This window comes from Lycium barbarum, chromosome 1 (genome assembly GCF_019175385.1).
Source record: "Lycium barbarum isolate Lr01 chromosome 1, ASM1917538v2, whole genome shotgun sequence".
Classification (NCBI taxonomy): domain Eukaryota; kingdom Viridiplantae; phylum Streptophyta; class Magnoliopsida; order Solanales; family Solanaceae; genus Lycium; species Lycium barbarum.
In genome coordinates this window covers 137191579-137214840 of record NC_083337.1, presented here as the reverse complement: position 1 = coordinate 137214840, position 23262 = coordinate 137191579, and the positions used below count along the sequence as shown (strand labels likewise).

The 23262-nt window shown below is 33.4% G+C and overlaps 1 protein-coding gene and 1 long non-coding RNA gene across 2 annotated transcripts; both read right to left on the bottom strand.

Annotated features, from left to right (window-relative positions):
• Window positions 1–3075: 3075 nt before the first annotated feature.
• On the bottom strand, window positions 3076–5122 carry LOC132639181 (probable (S)-N-methylcoclaurine 3'-hydroxylase isozyme 2). Its single transcript, XM_060355659.1, has 2 exons — window positions 4196–5122; window positions 3076–3938 (listed from the first exon to the last, which is right to left on the bottom strand). Exons 1-2 carry the CDS (start codon window positions 5084–5086, stop codon window positions 3315–3317), a joined length of 1515 nt encoding a protein of 504 aa, XP_060211642.1. The 5' UTR covers window positions 5087–5122; the 3' UTR covers window positions 3076–3314.
• Window positions 5123–6575: 1453 nt separating this feature from the next.
• On the bottom strand, window positions 6576–8750 carry LOC132606530 (uncharacterized). The gene is made up of 3 exons (XR_009569963.1): window positions 8568–8750; window positions 7623–7669; window positions 6576–6869 (listed from the first exon to the last, which is right to left on the bottom strand). It is a non-coding gene; the product is annotated as an uncharacterized LOC132606530 (long non-coding RNA).
• Between the last annotated feature and the right edge of the window lie 14512 nt (window positions 8751–23262).

The following is a 23262-nucleotide window of genomic DNA, read 5'->3' as shown; positions in this document are numbered from 1 at the left end:
GCTCCCACTTCAAGAAACATAAAGAGATCTATTTTTAAAACCCAACTCAAAATTTTAGAGTCTTCTAGATCTGTATAGTAACTCGTGAATACTTCTGCTAACCTTATAAGCTAGTACTCAACTCCAATCGTCTTCAATATTTTAGCCCATCTTTTAGGCTTACCTCTAACCTTTTCGAACTTCTTTGTAACTCCCGGAGAAACATTCTTAGTCGCTAGCACCTGAATTAGTTGAATGTGTTCCCGCCACACGTAGGGTAGAACACGAAATGTATCACTGTCCATACTTTAAGCTTTATAGCACGAGGGAGGAATGAAAGAAAGGAAGTTTTCCTAAAATGCCCATGTGGTCCCTCAAAGATAAGTACAGGCGTCTCCGTACCGTTCCGTAAGGCTCTACTAGACACTGTTCCATGACTCCAAGGAAATTGAAACCTAGTGCTCTGATACCAAGTTTGTCACGACCTAAATCTGACACTTGGGATGTAACAGGGCACCTGACGAGCTTCCATCCATAAGGTGAACCCTCTAAGCTAATCATGCAAAAATTAAAGAATAAAATGAATAATACTACATGTCTTATAATATAAAGAAAAGTGCAAAAGCGAACTACAAATATTGAGTCTGCCCATAAACCCCATAAAATGTCTAAGTCATGGAACTACTAGTCTGAATACAAAAGTACGAGACATAGCTCGGAATACTACTAAGTCAACTAAAGAAGAAGAGGCTGCCATGATCTAATGGTGGCTACCTCGACTGAACTGGACTTAAGAAAGCTGGAATGATCAAGAATCGTCTACCTGGTCGCCGTTAACCACACCTGCACACATACAAACATCAACAAGCGTGAGCCTAAAAGACCCAGCAAGATCATCGACACTCTGAGCTTACCCTTAGGGCAAGTCCTTGAAATCCCTGATAATGCATAAAGCACTTAAATAGTACAAGTATATTAAATATATGCAAACACTGAAGCTGAAGATGAAGCTGGAATCATGAAACATAAACAAGAAAGACATGAAATACACTGAATATGAATCTATGTTCACGGGACACGGTACGTATTTGTCCATGTCTTACCCCGTCTTCCGGAGTGGGCATTATTTACCCGCATCTACCTCTGACCCAATAGGGCCTGTCGGAGTATACCCCTCTGAAGATATGACTAAGTAGAACAAACACCCAATCAATACCACTTCAAAACTCTACATATCTAGCAATTATCTATTAGGCGAAATTACGCTAAAGGACTCATACGGTCATTACTTTAGACACTTGAAAATAATCCAATTTAGATCATGCTTGCCCACTCACACGAACTAAATGATTTAAATGCATACATACAACACAAACCATATTTTTTTTATGAAAAGCAAGTAAGCTAAGAGTTTAAGTCTCACTTGCCTTATAATCGGAACGCAGACCTCTCGTGAAACACCAAAATCTCTTCAAATGATCTCCAATAGCCTCAATCTATTCAATACCATAATTAACGAGTCCAAATTAGTCAAAGGAAACTAATTCTATAATTTTAGGTTTAGAATTAAATCTCAACATTCTATACCTTGATTCCCTAATTCTTTTAAAAAGTGGAAATTGAATATCAATTCTCTTAGTAAACAGTTATACAAATATGTTATAGTCCCAAATAATAATCATAGCGTGTAACTAAAGAAATAAAAGAAACTAAAACAAAAGAAAATAAAACAATAAAACAATAAAGTGACGGGGGTTGAAACAATTTGAGAAGTTGCTGTAGAGTAATTTCACACCTTGAGTACCTATTTTGTCTTATATCCAATCCTACCACTACAACTAGTCATCATTGCTATGATCGTTGCCCTCCCTAATCATTAGGTGATCATTAGATCTTCTCTTCATTCTTTTGTTGCAATCACCAATATAATTATACATATCTCTATAAGACTACAATACCAATCTAGCTTTCATACTAAAAGTAGTAATAAACGTACCTGAATATTTGTATTTAACCCAAGAGAATCTTCACTGCAATGTTCTTTAGAGCAACAACGAGAACTGCCCTATGCCGTTCTCTTTTCAGTTTTTTTTTCCCTTTATTTTTAAGGCTAAAAATAGAAGAATGCTCTTTCTGTGTCATCACATTAACCTACAGATATGATCAGTAGTGAAGTAGTGGGCCTGACCCACTAATATACTCTTAAACTCACCATCTCATATATTATATATTATATCATATAAATAATATTTTCAACAATAAATATACGCACATATTATATGGATATAATTAGTAATCGCTATGATATGAAATTCATTAAAACTAGTAAGCTATAATTAAGTAACTCTAAAATTCACTTGGAATATACCAGGTTGTTACAAAGATATTATTACATTGGCTAGCGATAAGAAGACAAAGCATGAGTTGGCAAAATGAGCTTCATTGGTTCAGGGATCACTGCAGGATGACAATTGCTGCAACTATTTATGCTATGTGGCAGGAAATGAATTTGAGACTATTCCAAAAACAAACAGTGGATGATATCACTAGACAGGTTGTGCATGAGGTGGTTTGTAAAGTAGAAGCGGAGATAGGATTTTTTTCAAGGGGGTTTAAAAATTAAAGAAATTGGTGTCAATGAGACCCAAACCTGCATGCTCTACGTAAATTTGAACTCCCTTTACCACTAAGCTAAGGTTTTGATTTGTGCTAAGGGGGTTCGACATTTAATACATACACAGAGACAAAAGTTTGACCCAATATACACATTGTAATTGTCTGACAAAGGGAGGTCAGATGAACTCCCGGGCTCCATGTAGATGTGCCCCTAATAAAAATGATGTCTGAAGCCTAGATTAGGAAGGAAGCTAGATTGAAGAGTGCCTGTGACAAATAATTATATATATATATATATATATATATATATATATATATATATATATCTGGGTGTAGTGTATTAGGTTTAACCTGGGATGTTTTATAAACTTTTCATCTAAAGTACATAAAATTAAATTTATTTAGTTCATGATTTACGCTGATAGCTTGGCCAAGAGGGGTTTTGAGAATAATTCAAATGAGGACTAACACTTAAACAACTTAATACATAGTACATGCATAACAATAGATACATAACATTAACAAGCACTGATACAATCACAATACATAGTGATCATGGATGTTTTACTATATCAACCTCTTATTTGCCTCACTCTTTGGCTAGTTTCCTCAATTTAGGAATGACAAAAAGTGAATGCGTCTTAAACATAGTGACATCCAGAGTCTCATCCATGTTAATCTTAGCCGGATCCATCTCATTTGGGAGAATCCAATCAAACTTATGGATCTTTGGCTAGTTTCCTCAATTTAGGAATGACAAAAAGTGAATGCGTCTTAAACATAGTGACATCCAGAGTCTCATCCATGTTAATCTTAGCCGGATCCATCTCATTTGGGAGAATCCAATCAAACTTATGGATCATAGAAGCAACAGCTAAGGGAATAAACCTGGAAGCCAAGGGTTCTCCAGCACATATTCTCCTTCCTGAACCGAACGGAATATACTCAAAATTTCGCCCTTTGTTGTCCATTTTTGAATTGATAAATCTTTCAGGTTTGAAGCTCGAAGGATCGTCCCAAATCTTAGGATCCCTTGCAATTTCCCACATATTGACCAACAATTGTGTGTCTTTCGGAATTCTATAACCCATGACTTCACAGGTTTGCACAGCGCGGTGAGGGAGCAACAACGGACCAGGAGGATGTAACCTTAGTGTCTCTTTAAAACAAGAGTCCAAGTATGGTAAATTCGGCAAGTCAGATTCCTTTATAATGTCCTTATCTCCTACTACTCCTGCAATTTCATCTCGGAGTTTTTTTAAGGCTTGTGGATCTCTAAGGAGTTCAACAAGCATCCATTCACTTGTAGCAGTTGTAGATTCTGTTCCAGCTCCAAATACTTCCTGAAAGATCCAAGAAATTGAAAATAATGTCTCAGTACTACAAAATGAGAGTAAATTTCTCAGATGGTCACTCAACTAATACTCGGTAATTATTATCTCAGAAAATCAATTTCTTTGTTGAAGGAAACTATAATCAAGAAGACATGTGACTATTTGAGATGATAACTATTAGTTGGGTGACCATTTGAGAAATCAACCCTACAAAATGAGTTAGCATGCATAGGGAGTATGGATAGAAATTAAAGCATACGACGTACCACAAGCAATGCATTGATATGTTTATCAGTGAAACCATTTTTAATCAAAGCATCTACAAAATCCACATTATCCTTAGAAGGTTGACAGTCTCTTTTTCTTCTGTCCTGAACATTGCCTGCCCAAACATTACAAAGATTATCAAAAAAAACCATGAGTTTCTTATACGTTCCCTGGAAATCGGAACTGCAAATACCCAATATAGGGTACAAATCTGCTATTTCCAGTATTCCACCCGCCTCCGTAAATTTACGTAGGTACTCCCTCAGTCCTGCACCTATTCCTTTGCCTTCAAAGTCAATCAAATCCATTGAAAGAGTCAAATTACCCAATACGTTTAAAGCGGTCACAAAAATCACGAACTTGAATTTAATCACTTGGCCTTGTTTGTTAACCAAATGTTGCATCATTTCCGCGACTTTCATCTCCCTTAAACTTACCTGAGACTCCAGGGCTTTCGTCGAAAACAGGGCTCCCCTGTATATGGTTCGAACGCTTTTCCAATTTTCATCACACTCTTCTAAAAATGCTGTTGACACATTGTGAAGTCTCGAATCCTTGACTCGTATCGGATGTGAAACGAACCGGCCTGAAAGGTTACGGTCATGTGTTTTAAGAACTTCGGCAGCAGCAGCAGGTGATGAAGCAACAACAACGAGTCGTGCTCCGAATTTTAGTGACATTAAATCAGGGCCATGAACTTGAGCTAGCTTTGCTAGTGTAGCATGAGGACGTTTTCGGCCAACTTGGAAAAGGTTACCAAAAATTGGCCATGGAAATGGACCTGGAGGAAGTGGTAATTTTGTTTTTGATGGATATAAATACTTCAATGTGATTACAAAGATGAGAGAAAGTAGAATTGGAGTGAGTAAATAATCCATCAGCTCAATCATAATAATTGCATGTTTTGTGATGAGTGCATTATGTGCACCTTAGGCTTGGGATATATAAAGGGCAAGGCATACTATGCTACTCTGTCGGTGGCAATAAATTTAGCACTATTTGACTGTACACTATTTATGAAAAGAACAAGACTATTGAAATATATAGTCTGAAATAGTTATTAGACATTTGTTTGGTTTGCCATTAGATTAAAAATAGCTTATCTTTCCGACAAGATGACGGATTATTTAGTAGCGGACTGTTATCGAAAAGATACGAAGATCTACGAAGATCTCTTAAATATTTGTTTGGTTTTCCATCATATTGCGTGTTGCGTCTAATCCTTTTGCATATATCTTGTTTAAACAATAACTGCCCCTTAAGAATAATGGAAATTGTCGGAAAGAAAATTCATTACAAAATCATATGTAGACGATAGTCAGGACACAAATGTTACTTGCAAGTTGCAATAAAGATTTGTGTGTTTCTCTTTTATAACCTGTGTACACCATATTAAGAAAAAGACGTTTACTTCCTAATCACAAGTTATAATGAGCAGCTGTAGGTTATAAACTGCCTATTTGTAGTCATTCAAATGAAGACATACGTTGTACATCTTCTACAAAAAAAATTATTTTCATTCGACGACAACAACTTTTTAATATATATGCGGCTGTAAAAAAACGAAATTTACAATTTCTTAAAGACAAGACACAAACTTTAAAAATGAAACATTTGTAACCACAATCATCCTTGCGCATGTTAACATTTAAACAAGGTGTTATTGAAATATCAAGAACAACATAAGAAAATGTTTTACCAATTCGATGATTATATACTACAAATTATAGTAGTGATCGAATTAATAGAAAAATAATATTGGTAAAGAGACCTTTTTTCTCCCTCGAAAATAAAGGATATCCTTTCAACTTTATGCGATAACATTTCTCAGTAAAATTGTATTTTACAATAACGATAACTATTGATTGTATAGGCTCTCCATTCACTCTTTTGAGCTTGTACCATTCCCTATCAAATTTCGTATAGCTCATCACACACTTATTCTAATATTATGTATATCATTTTAAGAAATTTGTACCGATTAACATGAAATCCACATGCAACACACGTGTCAAAAGTTAAAGCTTATAACTGCGCAAATTATCAGTTTCTATTATAAATACATTGAATTGTGGATGTCCACTTAAGTACTCCTATAGTTTTCTGGGTAAGTTTGCTGTCAAGCTAGCAACTTGCAAGTAGCTCATGTAGGTAGCTTGCAAGTATCTCATGCAGACAACTTGTGAAAAAACTCTCAGCAACTTCCTGAAAAATCTCGGGCTTTCAATTCAGTTCATTTGTACATCAATTTAAAGAGCATCAATGTCACGACCCGACTAGGGCCACGACGGGTACTCGGGGCTAACCACCGAGCACCGCTCGTTTCCTCACTCGTCATAACCATTTTATATTTCTTTATCATTCATAATCTCATAATCATAAGACAACCATTTTTCATTTGAAAACACAAACGATTTTATATACATGTGCCCCTTAGGCTATCAAAATAACATATACAAATATAACATAGTAATCTTGTGAGACCATCTAACCCACACTGCGCGTCTACGAGCCTCTACTGACATATTATACATATACACGGAACAAGACTCCATCGTGCGCGAAATACATATAGGAACCAAAAGAATAAACATAAGCACCTCCGAACAATAGAGTGCTCTCAATCAGCTGACAGCTACTAAGAATCTGGATCAAGCTCACCTCCCTGTCTACCTGCGGGCATGAACACAGCGTCCGAAGAAAACGGACGTCAGTACGAATATTGTACTGAGTATGAGAGGCATAAACAATAACAATATATCAATGAAATATGAAGGCATCAATGAAATAAGGAGGCATCAAGAAAGAGCAATTTGTACTGGCTATCAAATATAACTGAAATAATGCATGCTGACTTACTCATAATCATTATCATGTCATGTATGTATACATATATAAGCTGCCCGTCCATATAGGTACGGTGTGATAATGTATAAGCTGCCCGTCCATGTAGGAGCGGTGTGATAATCATAGCCTGCGTCCAGGCCTCCCGCATCCGGGGTATAAGCTGCCCACTATAGTGGTGTGCACATCTACGTGCCTGCCCAGCCGACTATAGCGCGGCGCGGTGTGAGAAAATACATACATATATATATAAAGCATGCATAAGATCCCAATCAAAAGCCATAACTATATCGGAGTGACGTAAGGTCGGTGGCTTCCGACGTCATTATGGAACATTCATTGACATCCTGCCTCACCTTGAAGGAATTAGCATATAAGGTGAGTATAAGCAATAAATAGCATCATTAACATCATAGGATCATCACAACATGAGTATTGGGATTTCTATACTTTACTCAGTACCTTGTGTGGCTAATTATGGACATAGACTCATATTTTCCGGAACTTAAGGGAACTCATGGATAAAAAGAGAGTCAAGCTATAAGATTCATGCCATAGAAAGAAAGGACTAGCCTCACATACCTTGAACTCTATCTAATGTCCAGCGTCTACTTCTCGAGCTCGCAGGTCTAAAATTAAGATAACATAGGCCACAGTTAGATTATCCACATCACTTACTAACCAATCCAAGTACGAATGAAACTTAACAAAATTCGGGCAGCATTTCCCCTGTAAACTTAACAATCCTCGAAATTCTAACTTAGCCAAACATCAATAAAAATACCAACAACAACAATACCAACAATTTCATATCAAACTAGAATTAAATTCATTCTTAAATTACTCCCAAAACAGCCCAATATACATTCGGATGTCAATGCTTGTATACACTTCTTTATTTCCGTATATCCATTATTTTCGTATATCCATAATATAACAGCAACAACTACAGCCAATCCCCCGATATTCTAGCCCACAAAACAGTCCATAACGACCATAAAACAGTCCCCAAAATATCATCGCAAAACAGCCACAAATATTATACCAAACAGCTCCAAAATATAGTCACAAAATAGCCACGAAAATTACATAAAACAGCCCCAAAATATTGTCACAAAACAGCCACGAAAATTACATAAAACAGCCCCAAAATATTGTCACAAAACAGTCACGAAAATTACATAAAACAGCCCCAAAATATTGTCACAAAACAGCCACGAAAATTACATAAAACAGCCCCAAATATCGGCACAAAACAGCCCGGTATACGCTTTGTATACAATACCTTTATACACTTTATTCTCCCAATTCAAGAACAACAACTTATCAACAACATCAACAACAATATCAACAATTATTATACATCATAACTCAGCTAATTCCATCCATTTAATCCACCTAAAACAGCCCCTTAATCCATAAATCCCAACAAAACAACAAACGAGTTTATAATGCTATTTTCTCCGTTCTAATCCGTTAAAACTCTAAATAAACTTGTTAACCATGAAAAATGGACCTTAATCTTACCTTAAGTATGCAGCAACCACTTCCACCCTCTCCTTCTTGGCTGATTTTTAACTCAAATTAAAGGCAACGCGACGTACAACACTTTTCTCTTCATGAGCTTCGCGATTCGGGGCTTAGATTGTGGTCAAAATTTGGTTTCTCTCTCTACCTCTCCTCTCTCTCTCTCTATCTCTGAAAATTCTGGAAATTTTGGTCTGAAAAATGAAGGAGAAAGCTGAAAATTTTCATTAAATATCATGGGTAATGGGCCTGACCCGAGTTGGAATCGGGTTGGGCCGAATTCACTGTTTAGCTCGACCTTTCTGCCTTAAAATGTTCATATCGCCTTATCCCGATGTCACATGCAGACCCACGACCTATGGTTGGAAAGCTATTTTAATTATCTACAACTTTTATTCTGGGAGTTTTCCCAAATTCCCAAATTCTGATAGGGTTATGACCTCCCGAAGTCAAATCACCCGAAAACGTATCTTAAAAATATTGTTTTGGAGGGATTTCACTTTGATTTGGCTCAAGGGTCCTTCTTGGGTTGTGTTTAACTTCGCATATATTATTCATATAACTTGTCATATGTCCTAAAAAAAATCTCGACATGTGGACCCCACCTCAGCTTATGAATAATCCAACGTACGAAAATACGGGATATAACAATCAACCTCTAAGCATGCCGACGTAGAAATAATTACGAAGTGACATGATGAATCTTGATAAGCGTAAAGCTTATTGGATTTGCAGTCCAAGCATCAGGTGATATCACGCCATTTAAATACTAAATGGTGTTGTCACAGCCTATATGACTTGTTTGGCAAATTTTACATGATAATTTCTGAAGGATTCGAAATGCCTGAAACATATACAAGTTCTTGAAAAACTTGTTTATAATCCTTACGTGGATTAAATCAATCAAGGTTGATGTATTATAATCTCTTTAACGAATATTTAGGTAGGGTATAAAAATGAATTTGTTTACCCTAATGTCTTTATGAAAATCAGAATCTTTCACATTATTGTGCAAGTTGATTACTTGAATATTAGTTGAAACTCTTGAAGAATTTGCAAATGCAGTAGATTATCTGCTAAAACAAGTTGAAATGAGAAAATTAGATTGGTCTTGAAGTACCATATATTTGTGCAACTGATGCATTTATTTATCTTGCCATAACTTTGGACATGATATAATTTCTCTCCTACAAAGAAATTTTTGAAGTAAGATCAATTACATGTTGCAACTGAAAGCCCCAATATGAATATGTTTATCCTAACAATGATTATCAACTTTTTTGGAAATACAAGCATTCATCTGATTGACATAAGTGTTCGATCCAGACATGTTATCTATTTCTATAATGGGTTACTGACATACCATATTGTACTACATGACAATCAAATGATACAAAATAACAACAATTTATGAAGCAAGTCAGGAATGTACTTGGCTTGATTCCAACAATATTATATGACGATGATGCAACTCTATCAAAGGAATGAAGATGCAGATGACCAACCAGTTAGTCAAATGATCAATTGACAGATCTGATCACAAAGGCATTGCCAACCTCAACATATAATAAGTTGGTATACAATATTGGTGTACATCATCTTTAAGATTTACGTGATTCTTTAATCAAGGGGAGTAAAATATGCATTGTATTTTTTTTATTTTTTTTGCCTTAATCAAGATTTTGTCCCATTTGGATTTTTCTAGTAAGGTTTTAAATGAGACAGCTAGTAATGTGTATTACTAAATATATGTACTCTTTTTTCTTCTAGTATTTTTTTCCCACTGAATTTTTCTCAGTAGAGTTTTAATGAGGGACATTATCTATTAATTAATGAACATCCAAGAAGGAGTGTTATAAATACATTGAATTGTTGATGCCCATTTAAGTACTCCTACAGTTTTCTGGATAGCTTGCAATCAAGGAGGAAACTTTCAAGTAGCTCATACAGGCAGCTTGCAAGTAGCTCATGCATGCTGCTTGTGAAAAACTTCGCAACAACTTCTTAAAATGCCTCGCATCAACTTCTTTTCTTGTATAAATAGGAAGTTAATTCAGTTTATTTGTACATCAATTTGAAGTGGAAGTGTGGTGATAGGACTCCAAGCAAGTTTTTTTTAGAAATATGGACCCCAAGTTTTAATTATTATGTGATAGGACCCCATTTAGAATTAAGGCTAATTAAGAAGAGACAAGTTATTGGGGCGTCAAAATAAGCCCCAAGTTTTAAAAAATACATTTTCGTCCAAGGATTTAAAAGATAAAAATAATAAAATAAAAATTATTCCAAGCTTTCAAACCAGCCCCCAAGGTTTAAAAATACCCTTTTGATCCAACGTAAGAACTAATAAATAAACCAAAATAAAAATCTAAAATATATCTTTTGCCCTATAAAAAAAAATAATATATATATATATATATATATATATATATATATATATATATATATATATATCCCTCTCTCCATTCATTCCCAATTTTTGAGAAAATTACACCATTGGTCACACTTTTAAATTTAAGCACGTAATTAGCATATCTTAAAAAAGATCATGTTTTATTACATTTATGACACACACAAAAAATCCTATACGAAAAGGATATCCTCTAAATTAGGGATTCACACACATTTTCTCTTTTATCTCTCTCTTCTTTAAATAACACCCCCTATTTTCCTCACTTCTCTATCTTCTTCAACCAATAAAACCCATTATTTTTTGGCTAACACTTGAATGTATTTTAATTTGGTATTTGTTTAATTTAAATATAAAAATTACATTATACCATTATTATTCAATTTATATAACATATATTTTTAATTTATACTTTATAAAAACATACTTAAATACATATTATACGGGGTATAATTCATTTTCAGAGGTATAATATGTAGACTAATGTGTCAATATACATAGTATAATTTAAATGTATTTTAACAGTATTGAGGTATAATAATATATACTTGGTATAATATTTTCTTTGAGAAATACTTTGTGTATAAAAGTAACAATATGCATGATGTTTTATGTTGTCTAATGCTATTGACCCCCAATCAAAATAGAAAGGCTGAAGAGTATATAATGGAAAAACTGTGTAGGGAGGAAATGTTAGAATATATGGAGAAAGTGTAAACGAAAATATCCTAAAGAAAAACAATTATGGAGTCCACAAAAAATGGGGAGCAGTTTCCTTATACAAAGCAATTTATTTTACTATAAAACTCTTAACCTGTCATGAAATGTTGATAGCATTTACCTGCTATGAATATGTTAATATTTTTATATTTTTTCCTACTTATGTTTTTATCTCTTTATTTTTTCCACCTACATTTGAAATATACTCCATTGGCAACCATTGTTGGAGCTATGAGCTTCAAGCTTGACAAAATGAGTTTTCGATAGAGTGCTTCATTTCAAGTGGGTGTTGATTGGGGATCTTTTGATGAGTTTAAATCTCAAATTTTAGAGATTTTCGAGAAGACTTAAGGTGGTTTTGGATTGAATTTCATATTTGAGCTTGAGCTTCAAACTTGAAAAATTGATTTTATGAAGGAGTGATTTATTTCAAGTGGGTGTTGTTGGGTTTTGTTGGGGATCTTTTGAGGAGTCTAAATCTCAAATTTAAGGGAATTTGGAGAAAATTAAAGGTTGTTTTACATAAAATTTCAAATTTGAGCTTGAGGGAAAAGATGAACATTTCAAATTTGAACTTGAGGTTAAAGATGAACTCTTCAGATTTATAACTAAATTATAGACGAGACAATGTCTATGCATAGACCACTGAACTATTATAGCAGAATGGGGTCCTCAAAAGAGCTATGTCACCACACTTGCATACTCTGCTAATAAGTCAGCTACATGTTATTAGAATCTATAACCTGACACTTGCTTTTGTAACAAAAAAAGAATTTTTTTTTTTATAAGAAGTGAACTAATTTAAGATTATAAAACTTATATTTGTAACAAAACAATATGTTATCACCATGAAATTATTGAAACAACACTATAATAATCTGAAAAAAAAACACTAAAGAAAAAAAATCTATTCAATTAGCAAAAACGGAGAGAGAGGGATTCGAACCCAATGATAATTAATTAGTAATGTTAATAATGTGTTGAGGAAAAAGTTATGATGATCATAGCTATATGTAACGATTTGAAATTGGTGACATAACTATATGTGAACATCACATTTTTTTTAGCCATGTTGCAAATGGTTACTATACTAAATATGATCCATATTGAAATTGATGACATAATTACATGTGATCAATGTGAAATGTTCTTGTCTTTATTGAAATAAGTGAAATAATCATGTGACAAACTAGTAATGTTTAGATTAATAGCGAACGACTAGTATAATTTCATCTTTTGTGATAAAAAAAATATTTTTTTAATAAGAAGTGAACTAATTTTAGATTATAAAACTTATATTTGTAACTAAATAATATGTTATCACTATGAAATTAGTGAAAAAACACTATAATAATCTAAAATAATGATAATTAATTAGTTATGTTAATAATGTGTTGAAGAAAAAGTTATGATGATCATAGCTATATGTAACAATTTGGAATTGGTGACATAACTATATGTGAACAACACATTTTTTTTTTTAGCCATGTTGCTAATGGTTTCTGTACTACATATGATCTATATTGAAATTAATGACATAATTACATGTGATCAATGTGATATGTTCTTGTCTTTATTGCAATAGGTGAAATAATTATGCGACCAACTTGTAATGTTTAGATTAACAGCAAACGACTTAGTATTTATGTCAATAATGACATTATCATTTTGTTAATTGTTCATTTAAATGCCAACATTGATAAGTTTCAAGAATTAATTCATCAACTTTCAAGATAATTTCATCTAAATTGTAGGGTCTTACAAAAATCACAGTCGTGTCTAATAACGATAGTCGCTTCTTAGTGGCTAAAATGTGACCCTTTTCAGTTCTCATATATATATATATATATATATATATATATATATATATATATATATATATATATATTCGAAACTATAAAATGCTAACAAAACTTATGTTGCTACATTCCATATGACAACTGTTGTATATATGCATTATATATATAAGATCTGACATGATTTCGGATCAAATTACAGCAGTTGTTCGTCCAAAAGAAAGAAGACGACACTGCTAGAAATAATCTAGCTAAATCTTTACTCAGGTCTATAGTTTCTACTAAGCTTCTACATTGGCTATTATAGACCTGAGTAAAGATTCTGTTAGACTATCACTCATATGAAATAGAGCCCAATTGCGGTAATCCAAAATTTGAACAATCATCTTTTTCAACCTTGAGAGTTGCTAAAAAATCGATCCAAAATCATGTCAAATCTCAACGAAATTGCTTCAAATTTCAGATGTGAATTCTCCTTGATGTTCCATTTTTTTTAGGCATTGGCAGCTGCTACATTCCATATATAAATTGTTTTATATATGCATTATATATATAAGATTTGACATGATTTCGGCTCAAATTACAGCAGTTGTTCATCCTAAAGGAAGAAGACGACACTGCCAGAAATAGTCAAGCATATAGACCTGAGTAAAGATTCTGCTATACTATTTCTGGCAGTGTCGTCTTCTTCCTTTGGACGAACAACTGTTGTAATTTGATCTGAAACCATGTCAAATCTTAACCAAACTGCTTCAAATTTTAGATATGAGCTCCCCTGCACGTTCCGGTTCTTTTGAGATATCACTCATGTGAAATAGAGCTTGATTGCGGTAATCCAAAATTTGAACTATCATCTTCTTCAACCTTGAGAGTTGTTATAAAATCGATCCAAAATCATGTCAAATCTCAACGAAATTGCTTCAAATTTCATATATGAATCCTCCTCGATGTTCTGGTTTTTTTGAGGTATCACTCACTCAAAACGAAGCGCGTTTGCGGTAACCTACATTTTTGAATTAGAGCTTCGAAGCTTTGTTAATGGCCGTAAATGGCTTCCAGCTCCTTCTTCACGTTTTTCAGCAACCAAATTGTATGTATACTTCAAGTTTAGCTTCCAACGACGATTACACACATAGAAGATGAAGAAATGGAAGAATTTGGGAGGAAAGGAATGATTTTCGGGGAAGAACAAAGAAAAAAATAAAGAGAAAGAGAAAGAGCAAAGTTTTTTTTTTTTTTTGCAAAGTTTAAAACTTAACCCTAAAAATTTTACAAATACAAAAAGGCCTCCATGTGTTTGCTAATCTTATCATTAGTAATTTCTGGAGAAAAAAAAATAGGGGATCTATCACTTAGAAAAAGACTTCAGGGGTCTGCCACCTCAATTGTCCCAGTTTGAAGAGCAATAAATCTCTCTCTCACCCAATTTTTTTGACTATATGTATCATTGCCTTATACCTTTATTATTATTTCATAACAGTTCCCTCTTTCTTTCTCATTTTCTAATTCTTTTGGCTTTTATCCGTTAGATAATTTTTGATATCCTTTATCAAATTCTATAAATTGCATAGAACACTTCAAATTACTCAAGTAATATCTTATGTCAAATCATTATCTACATTAATTTTCTTCCGCTAACCACTGACAACAATTTAAGATACGCTAAAGAGAAGGGCTGAAGTCAAGAGTTGAGTGAAGACACCCCACGGCCCACACCATAAACACCCATTTATTTGCAACTAGTAAACTAAACTGCGCTTCGCGCGGTCATGAATAATTTTTAACAGCATGTAGATTTTAAAAAATAATAATAAATGCAATTTCTGATTTAAGAGAAGTGTCGTGTCACCTCTTTAAGACCACATTTTTTTTAACAGAGCATATACATAAATGTGAAATTATTTAGAATAAATAAATAACTATAGGGACAGCCAAAAGGTGAGATGTCGAAAAAAAAAAGCACATAAATGGATGTTCAATTAAGTAATAAATAACTAATTACAGAAGAATGAGAAAAGTTGAGAGTAGTTTAAGAGACTCCTGGGTTTTTAAAAATAAGGTGGTGAAAACAACAACAACAACAACAACAACAACAACAAAAGAAGAATGAGAAAAGTTGAGTAGTTTAAGAGACTCCTCAATTTTTTAAAATAAGGTGGTGAACGAAAACAACAACATAAAGTAGTAAGCCTCTTTTCTTGGACTGTTGTCACCAAATATTAGATACTCCAACATTCATATGCATCTATACTATATATTTTGTTTCAGAAGGAATAGGTTTCAAAATACTCTGTAGAAAATAAAGGATCATATTTGTGTCGTCCCCTTTTCCCAAGCAAAAATACTATTATCATGAAATAAGTGAAAGAACATCTATGAAAATGCTATATTATTCATAAGTCCATCAATCAAAATAAGTGTTGAGACACACAGCCACCAAGTTGTTTCATAGCCATCTCAGAATGAAATGAACCAAACTGAAACCATGGTGAAACCTTAATCCCCTATGTCAATGGATAAGCTTATTTTTTCCATGCACCGACTTTCATAAAAAAAAAAAAAAAGTATTTTCCTATTGGCTTTAAGATCTCAAGGTTTAAGAGACGGGATCAGTGAAAACCGGAGACTGGAGATATTTTTTATAGAAGGAGATGAACTTACCTCAAACATATCAATAAGCTAGCTAGACTTATATTACTATTCAAGGGTGAAATTATTGCTGAAGAAGGGTGATCAGTTGAATGCTTTTACTGGAAACTTATACTATATATATATATATATATATATATATATATATATATATATATAATTGGAAGGAAATGTTTCCAACTATTATATAGTTCTATGATCAGTGCAATGTTTTGGGGAAAATTATTACGAATATATGGTATTATCTAAGGAAATGTTTCCAACTATTATATAGTTCTATGATCAGTGCAATTTTTTGGGGAAAATTATTACGAAGATATGGTATTATCTGGTAATTAAGTGAAATTAAAGTAGCAGTGCAGTAATGTCATCTCTTTTCAGTCGTGGAGTCTTGACGTTTACCCTTGACCACTATTCTTGGAGTGTTACGAATAGGGCACCATTACTCTAAAAACCTATTAAATAAATAATGGAAAAAAAATCACCATATGATAGTAACTTATAAAAGGGCATGCAAACTATGAAATGAAATTCACTGTTGCATTATATTTGAGATCATGGAACATCATATTGAAAATGAAGAACAAAAGTTAATGAATCTCCTCAATGATGTGATCATAATCATATATACAAAAACTTACCTTAAATATCATTTATCATTGCTATTGATTGTTGTCTTTATGGATAGTTCATAAAAGAGGAAAGGAAGTAGAAGAACATGTTTGAGAAGATGTCAGAAGGTGGAGGTCTGTTGTTAAATATTTGTAGTTATTATATTAAAAGAAATATACTCTAATAGGGGAAGATGAATGGTCCTCTACCCTCCCTGCGTTACACTTCTTTTTCGAAACGTCACCATTCTTAAAATAATTAAAAAGGAAATTAATGAGACTAATTAAGAATTGAAATTAATGAGACTTATTTAGAAAAGAATTGAGGCAATATAAAAATGATAAAATTAAAGGGGTTGAAGGATTTATTAGGTTGATTTGTCTCTAAAAAGAGCAAAAACAATTGAGAAAAAAAAGATAAATATGAATTCTAGCCTAGAGAGATGCCACATCACCTTGTTTGTGCTCAACTTTCGATATTCCTACAAAATGGACATCAAATTGTCTCCAATAGATTTGAAACATAAATAGAAAAACAGTTCTTTGCAAAATTTCTCCGATCTATAATAAAGGCCACGACAAATTCAACATGTCATACTAAAAGGGGTATACCGTCGTCGTAGTACTACTACTAACAAAAACATAGCACAACATGCTACCATAATGAATATTCAAAAAACATATAAAAATCACCATATATACATAGATAAATAAAATGCTACTAATGTGAATATTATAACCACAACAGAATTTATCTCCAAGCGGGTAAAGAAAATATAAATTACAAAAAGAAGAGTATCACAAGGAAAGAATACTTATCATGTGTATCTTGAAAGTAATCGCTATTCCATGAACAAATGATCGCCATTAAAATAGCAGTTTGCTCCAAAATTTTAACCTTCAATACCTTAAAAATTCAAGAGATATCTCTAAGATCAGAGAGAGAGTGCACAAGGTGATAATTTGACACAACTCATTTTTAATATTGAAGAACAACTCTTAATAAAGGACAACAAAAACTTGTGCAAGAGCACTAACTTAGCACAACCAATCAATTAACAAAGAAGGAAAAAAGAAACGTAGGAAAGAGAGGAATGATAGCAAAGAGATATCCAAAAATCTGGAGACTCAAAGGTCTCCCCAGCGTTTCATGATACGAAATAGGCAGGATGGAGCCTTTATACATTCATACTAATGAGTTCCGGGTAGTCTTAAAATCCAAAATTAATGTATGATAAGTACTCCATGTAATAAAGAAGGTTAAATGAATAGTTTCTTCACCTAAGTAACCTACCTAAATGGAATAAATAAGAGAAGATAAAGAGTAATTGTTAACCTGCACATGTGTATAAATCAAACATTATAATTTAGGGAAGGCAATGGAGAAGGTATACAGGCTGCATTAATCCTACGATTACAACCATGAAACCCACGACTACACACATTAACCCCACTTTAGTAGAGGAACTTTATGGCCTATAATTAATAGAATAAGTTTAATTGAATTATAATGATAAAAAAATAAGAAAAAAGCCAAAAAAGGAGAAAAAAAATAAATAGGAATGGAGGTCATAGAGAGGTGTCACATCACCTTGTCTATGTCTAGCTTTATATTATATATAGATTGTTGGAATATAATTTATTTTCGATCAAAGTGTCGTACAATCATTTACTACTAAATTAATATTAATTCTTTGTTTTGTCCTTTTGTGATAATAGAGGTTCAATCAATTCTGTTTATGACCTAATTTATCATTATACAAATTAACAATTATGATTAACGCTTTTCTTTATAATGATTTAAAGAATTTAGCACTTACATTTAATTAATATAATGTTATATCTCAAGTGGAGTTGCTTTTGTTGTTTGGTCTTTCGTAGGCCGTTTGTTCGATTTTTCGGTTCGATTTTTTTATTCAACTTCAATTTTTCAGTTTTTTGTTTTAAAAATATAAAATTCAATCCGAACCAAAAATAAATTCAATTTGGTTCGGTTTTACTCCTTTTGATTCATCTTGATTTTGATTAGGCTTCTCTATTTTTTGAATTTACCTTTTGTTCCTTTTAATTGCTATCTTGATCGATGTGTATTTAGCTATAAGATCAAGCAAAATACGTATAGAGAAAACTTGAACATATCTCATCGGTGTATTAAATAAAGATAAGTAACTACAAACTAAATTAGGCCATAATTGGATGATTATTAATACTGGTAACATTAATTTACGGTGGAATAATTGAACAAATATGGGTGCAGTAGTGACCCAGATCATCCATGTGGAGGAACTTCACGGGAATTAAATGGTCAAAGATTTGGTTAGTAACGATGGTTGGAACATTTGAACAGATGCATTTTCCTGAATCTAACTGAAAATTTACATTCTTAATCATCACATGACAAAATAGAGAAAGCACACTTATGCCTTTCATTATTACATGCTCCAGCTGCGCCAAAGAAACAAAATCCTTATTGTAGTTATATTAGTTGGGAAAAAATGTAGCACTTAGCTTTGGCACAAATTTGTACATTTCTAGTTCTCCACGAGTCTTATAATATCTATCTCAATTTATGGGGCACATTTTTCTTCTTAATTTGCCCAAATGAATGTCATCTTTTTATGATTAGACACAACTTAATTTTGAAATTTCTCTTTTACTCTTAATGAAATGATTTATAGACATATAAATATCTAAGGTTTGCGTTAGATCACAAATTTCAACTATCTTCCACTCTTTCCTAAATTTTGTACCTAGTCAAATGGTACCACATAAATTGGGACTAGTTATTGGTCGCCGATGAGTGGATTCCTTTTTTACTCCATCCGTCCATTTTTAACTGTCCTCTATATTAAAAATAGATGCCCACTTTTACTTGTCCAGTTTAGAAAATCAAGACAAAATTTAACACTTATCTTAATTATCCTTATTATTTACTATAATCACTTATCCATGTATATCCCAAAACATTACATTTATTATATTCAAAGGGTGATATCATAAAATTGTCATTCTAATTTTGGATCCTTAATGATGTGCCAAATCAATACGTGACAAGTAAAAATAGGTGGACGAAGTATATGTTTTTTTTTTTTTTTGGCATTTATGCAGTTCTTTTTGTTCATTAAAAGGCCGCGGACATATAACTAGGAAGTGCCATCCCTAAAAAATAAAAATAAAATAGATCTAAGTTTTGTGCCATCCCTATCAAAGTAGTCATCAATTTGTTCACTTTTATATATTGCATAACGTTTATTACTCTCTAATTCATGTGAAGATGTTTGATTAGACACGAAGTATAAGAGAAAAGAAAGATTTTTGAAACTTTTGGTTTAAAATACGCCAAAGAAATTTTGTGGCTATAAATCATCTCATAAAGGGTAAAATGAGATGTCATTCTTTTTTGGACTAACTAAAAAAGAAAGATTGTCACATAAATGGGAAGGAAAGAGTGTAAAATTAAAACTATTTATTTCAATAACCTCTATCACATTTCAAGAAAAGAAGTATAAAATCTAGTCTCTTTTATTCATAGTTTTATAATATAATGTATATAAAATAAAAAAAATTGGGGCCTTCATTTTGGGGGGCCTAAAGCAACTACTTTAGTTGCTTCCCCCTCCAGCCGGCCTTGTTAGCAGGGTTTGGTCGAGCTGACTGTTATAGCATTTGTAATCAAATTCTGCAAATTTTCCTTATGATGTGAATGAACAATGGTAAAGTAGTAAAGGCCTCTTTATTATTGGATTAAGATAAACATTAAAGGCTAGTGCTGGGAGCATATGTATGTAACGCCTCGTGCCTTTGGGCTAAGGTTGACCCGTAAGATGGGGATATAATGAAACCAAGATGGGAAGTGTTTTGAAACCTTAATCAAGGCATAAGAAGAGTCTTAGGATAAAGTAAAGTCAGAAGATACTCTATGGAGCATGTTTTCAAGTGAGTTTGTACAAGGTCTCACTTCGAGAAAGTATAATCCCCTTATTAGTTGGGAATTTGGGAAAACATTTTCTATGAAAGTTGTATCCCTTTAAAATACCTTTCCATCCATATATGGTGGAGCCCAAATGGACATTTGTACAAAAGGTTATGCACATTTTACTAAACAGTATTTTGCCGACTTACGGCAGAATTTACGGGCCGTGAATCTGCCCATAAACACTTTTATGGGCCGTGAAGTTGGCCGTAAATTCTGCTCAAAAATCACAGACAATGTTACAGATTTACAGTAGACTTTACGGGCCATAAAATGGGCCTTAAGTAGGCGTAAAACATGCCCGGCAGCAACTTTAAAACTTCGTTTTAAAGCTTTTTTCATTGCATTCTTCACAACCTCAAGCCCTAGAACGAGTATTCTCTCTTCTCCTCATCCTCATACATTAAGGTAAGTCCCTCCTATGTATTCCTAAGTGAATTTTAATGATTATACATGAATTCTAAGTGAAATCCTATGTTATCAACCTGTTATAGAGATAATATTGGTATTGTTCATTTTGGTTTTCAAGAAAACCCTTCTCAAAGGTTCAAGTGAAGGTTTTTGGGTTTCTTCTCCAAAAATTGGATTTTTCTTCGAGTTTAGGAGCGATTAAGGTATGTAAAGATAACTATCTACATGTGAGAATATTAATGATTCTCCCCACGCCACGTTCTTTTATGACTATTATGAATTGCCTCACAAATAGATTTAAGCCTTAGTTTCATGCAAAGCTTCAGAACTTCTATTCTCTAAACGATATAGTTTCGTAATTCGTTCATGATTGTCATTCTGAATGTCGTGAACTCAGTACGTAATCAATATAGATTCATGTTTGATATCCCATGGGTCTCAGTCATGAAAACTCATAATACTTATGAACATCTAATGCTTTAAACTCCATAATCAGTTTATTAATACATGTCTCAACATAGTAATGTTCAGTATTCCAGTGTTATGCATTACAGTATTATTCTCAGTTCCTTAATATAAATTGTTGAATGTTGAACACCTATATTTGGGCCCAAGGACACAGTTTAACCTATATTTGGGTCCAAGGCCACAGTTTATGTATACGTATACTTAGGCCCGAGGCCACAGATTTGTGCACTTACTTTTGGGCTTGAGGCCACAGAATATAACTCAGTTAAAACATGTGATTTCACATTCAGAACAAGGAGTACTTATGACTATACTTCTCTTGTTCAGTTCATCTATCAGTATGTTCATGTTTATTGATTTGGGCTGCCCTTTCCCAAGCATCCACAACTACTCATTTCTTTCAGTTGGTTTTACGTACAAGTACAATTCAAATGTACTTACGTCACTTTTGACCGGGGCCTGCATTTCACGATGAATGTATTGATTTATAGGACGACGGATCTGCTCGCTAGGATTCTCGTATCAACTGCTTGGGTGAGCCCCAGTTTCCTTCAGGGCGTTATCTTATTTACAGTCTTTCAGTATTTTAGACGGTCAGGTATGCCGGGGGCCTTGTCCCGGTAAACTATCAGTACTTCATTATTCTTTAGAGGCTTATATATATATATATTCCGTGTCAGTATATGTCTCATGTAGATTCAGCCAGTCATGTGGTTCGCTCGGTCATATGCAGTCAGACATCGAGTTCGAGGCGTGACAACGTAGGGACCAAAATGGTACTACTCCCTCTATCCCATTTTTTTTAATCTGGGCCAGCTTGTGTGCACCTCGACTAATTCCACAGGATACCTACCATCTCCCACCAGTAACAGGTACCAGGTAACTCTATCCACCAAGGCTAGAATAGATGGAAAGAAATCACCTAGTGTTTTTATCTCAGCTGTGAATTGAACCTGAGACCTCATGGTGCTCAACCCACTTCATTGGCCACTAGGCCACACCCTTGGGAATTGAACCTAAAATCCCTCTGTCTCAATTTATGTGATACTTTTCGCTTTCCGAGATTCAAATTGCATGAACTTTGAACAACATTTTGAGGTGTATTTTTTCATCAAATTAGTATGAAAAAAGTTGCAACTTATAGTCCTTTTCATGTAGTTTCAAATATATAAATTTCTAATCTTAAAATATTGAGTATATTTTAAGTTAATCTAATCAATTTAACTTTAAAGTTAAGTCAAATTGATTCTCAAAGAGCAAAAAGTATCACATAAATTGGAACGGAGAGTGTATGATTTTGTGTCTTTGTGCTCTCATTGGGAAGTTGCATGCATAAGCAACACGGCTGAGGCCAGAGCTGCATTAGTTACAATACAGTGGGGTATTACAAATTGTGTCACCAATGTAATCCTAGAATGTGAATTAGTTTTGATTATCACCTTACTAAAAGGAACTAGTGAACCACCTTAACATATGAAAGATACTAGAAAGGGATGCCCGTGCTGAGGTGAGATATAACAACGTGTATCATAGAATCAAATAATGCATGCCAAAAATGCTGAACACAATTCAAGTCATTACTTTAAGCCTTTCCTTTCCATGAGATGAGTGAGAATCAAATGACAAAACAAATCAATCAACTAACACACGTATTAGC

What these genes read in the sequence shown, in the direction of transcription:
- LOC132639181 (XM_060355659.1), bottom strand. Translation starts at nt 5,086, where the DNA reads ATGATTGAGCTGATGGATTATTTACTCACTCCAATTCTACTTTCTCTC. An exon ending in ATATCAATGCATTGCTTGTG is followed by an intron (nt 3,939 to 4,195) that starts GTACGTCGTATG and finishes TGGATCTTTCAG; the next exon opens with GAAGTATTTGGAGCTGGAAC.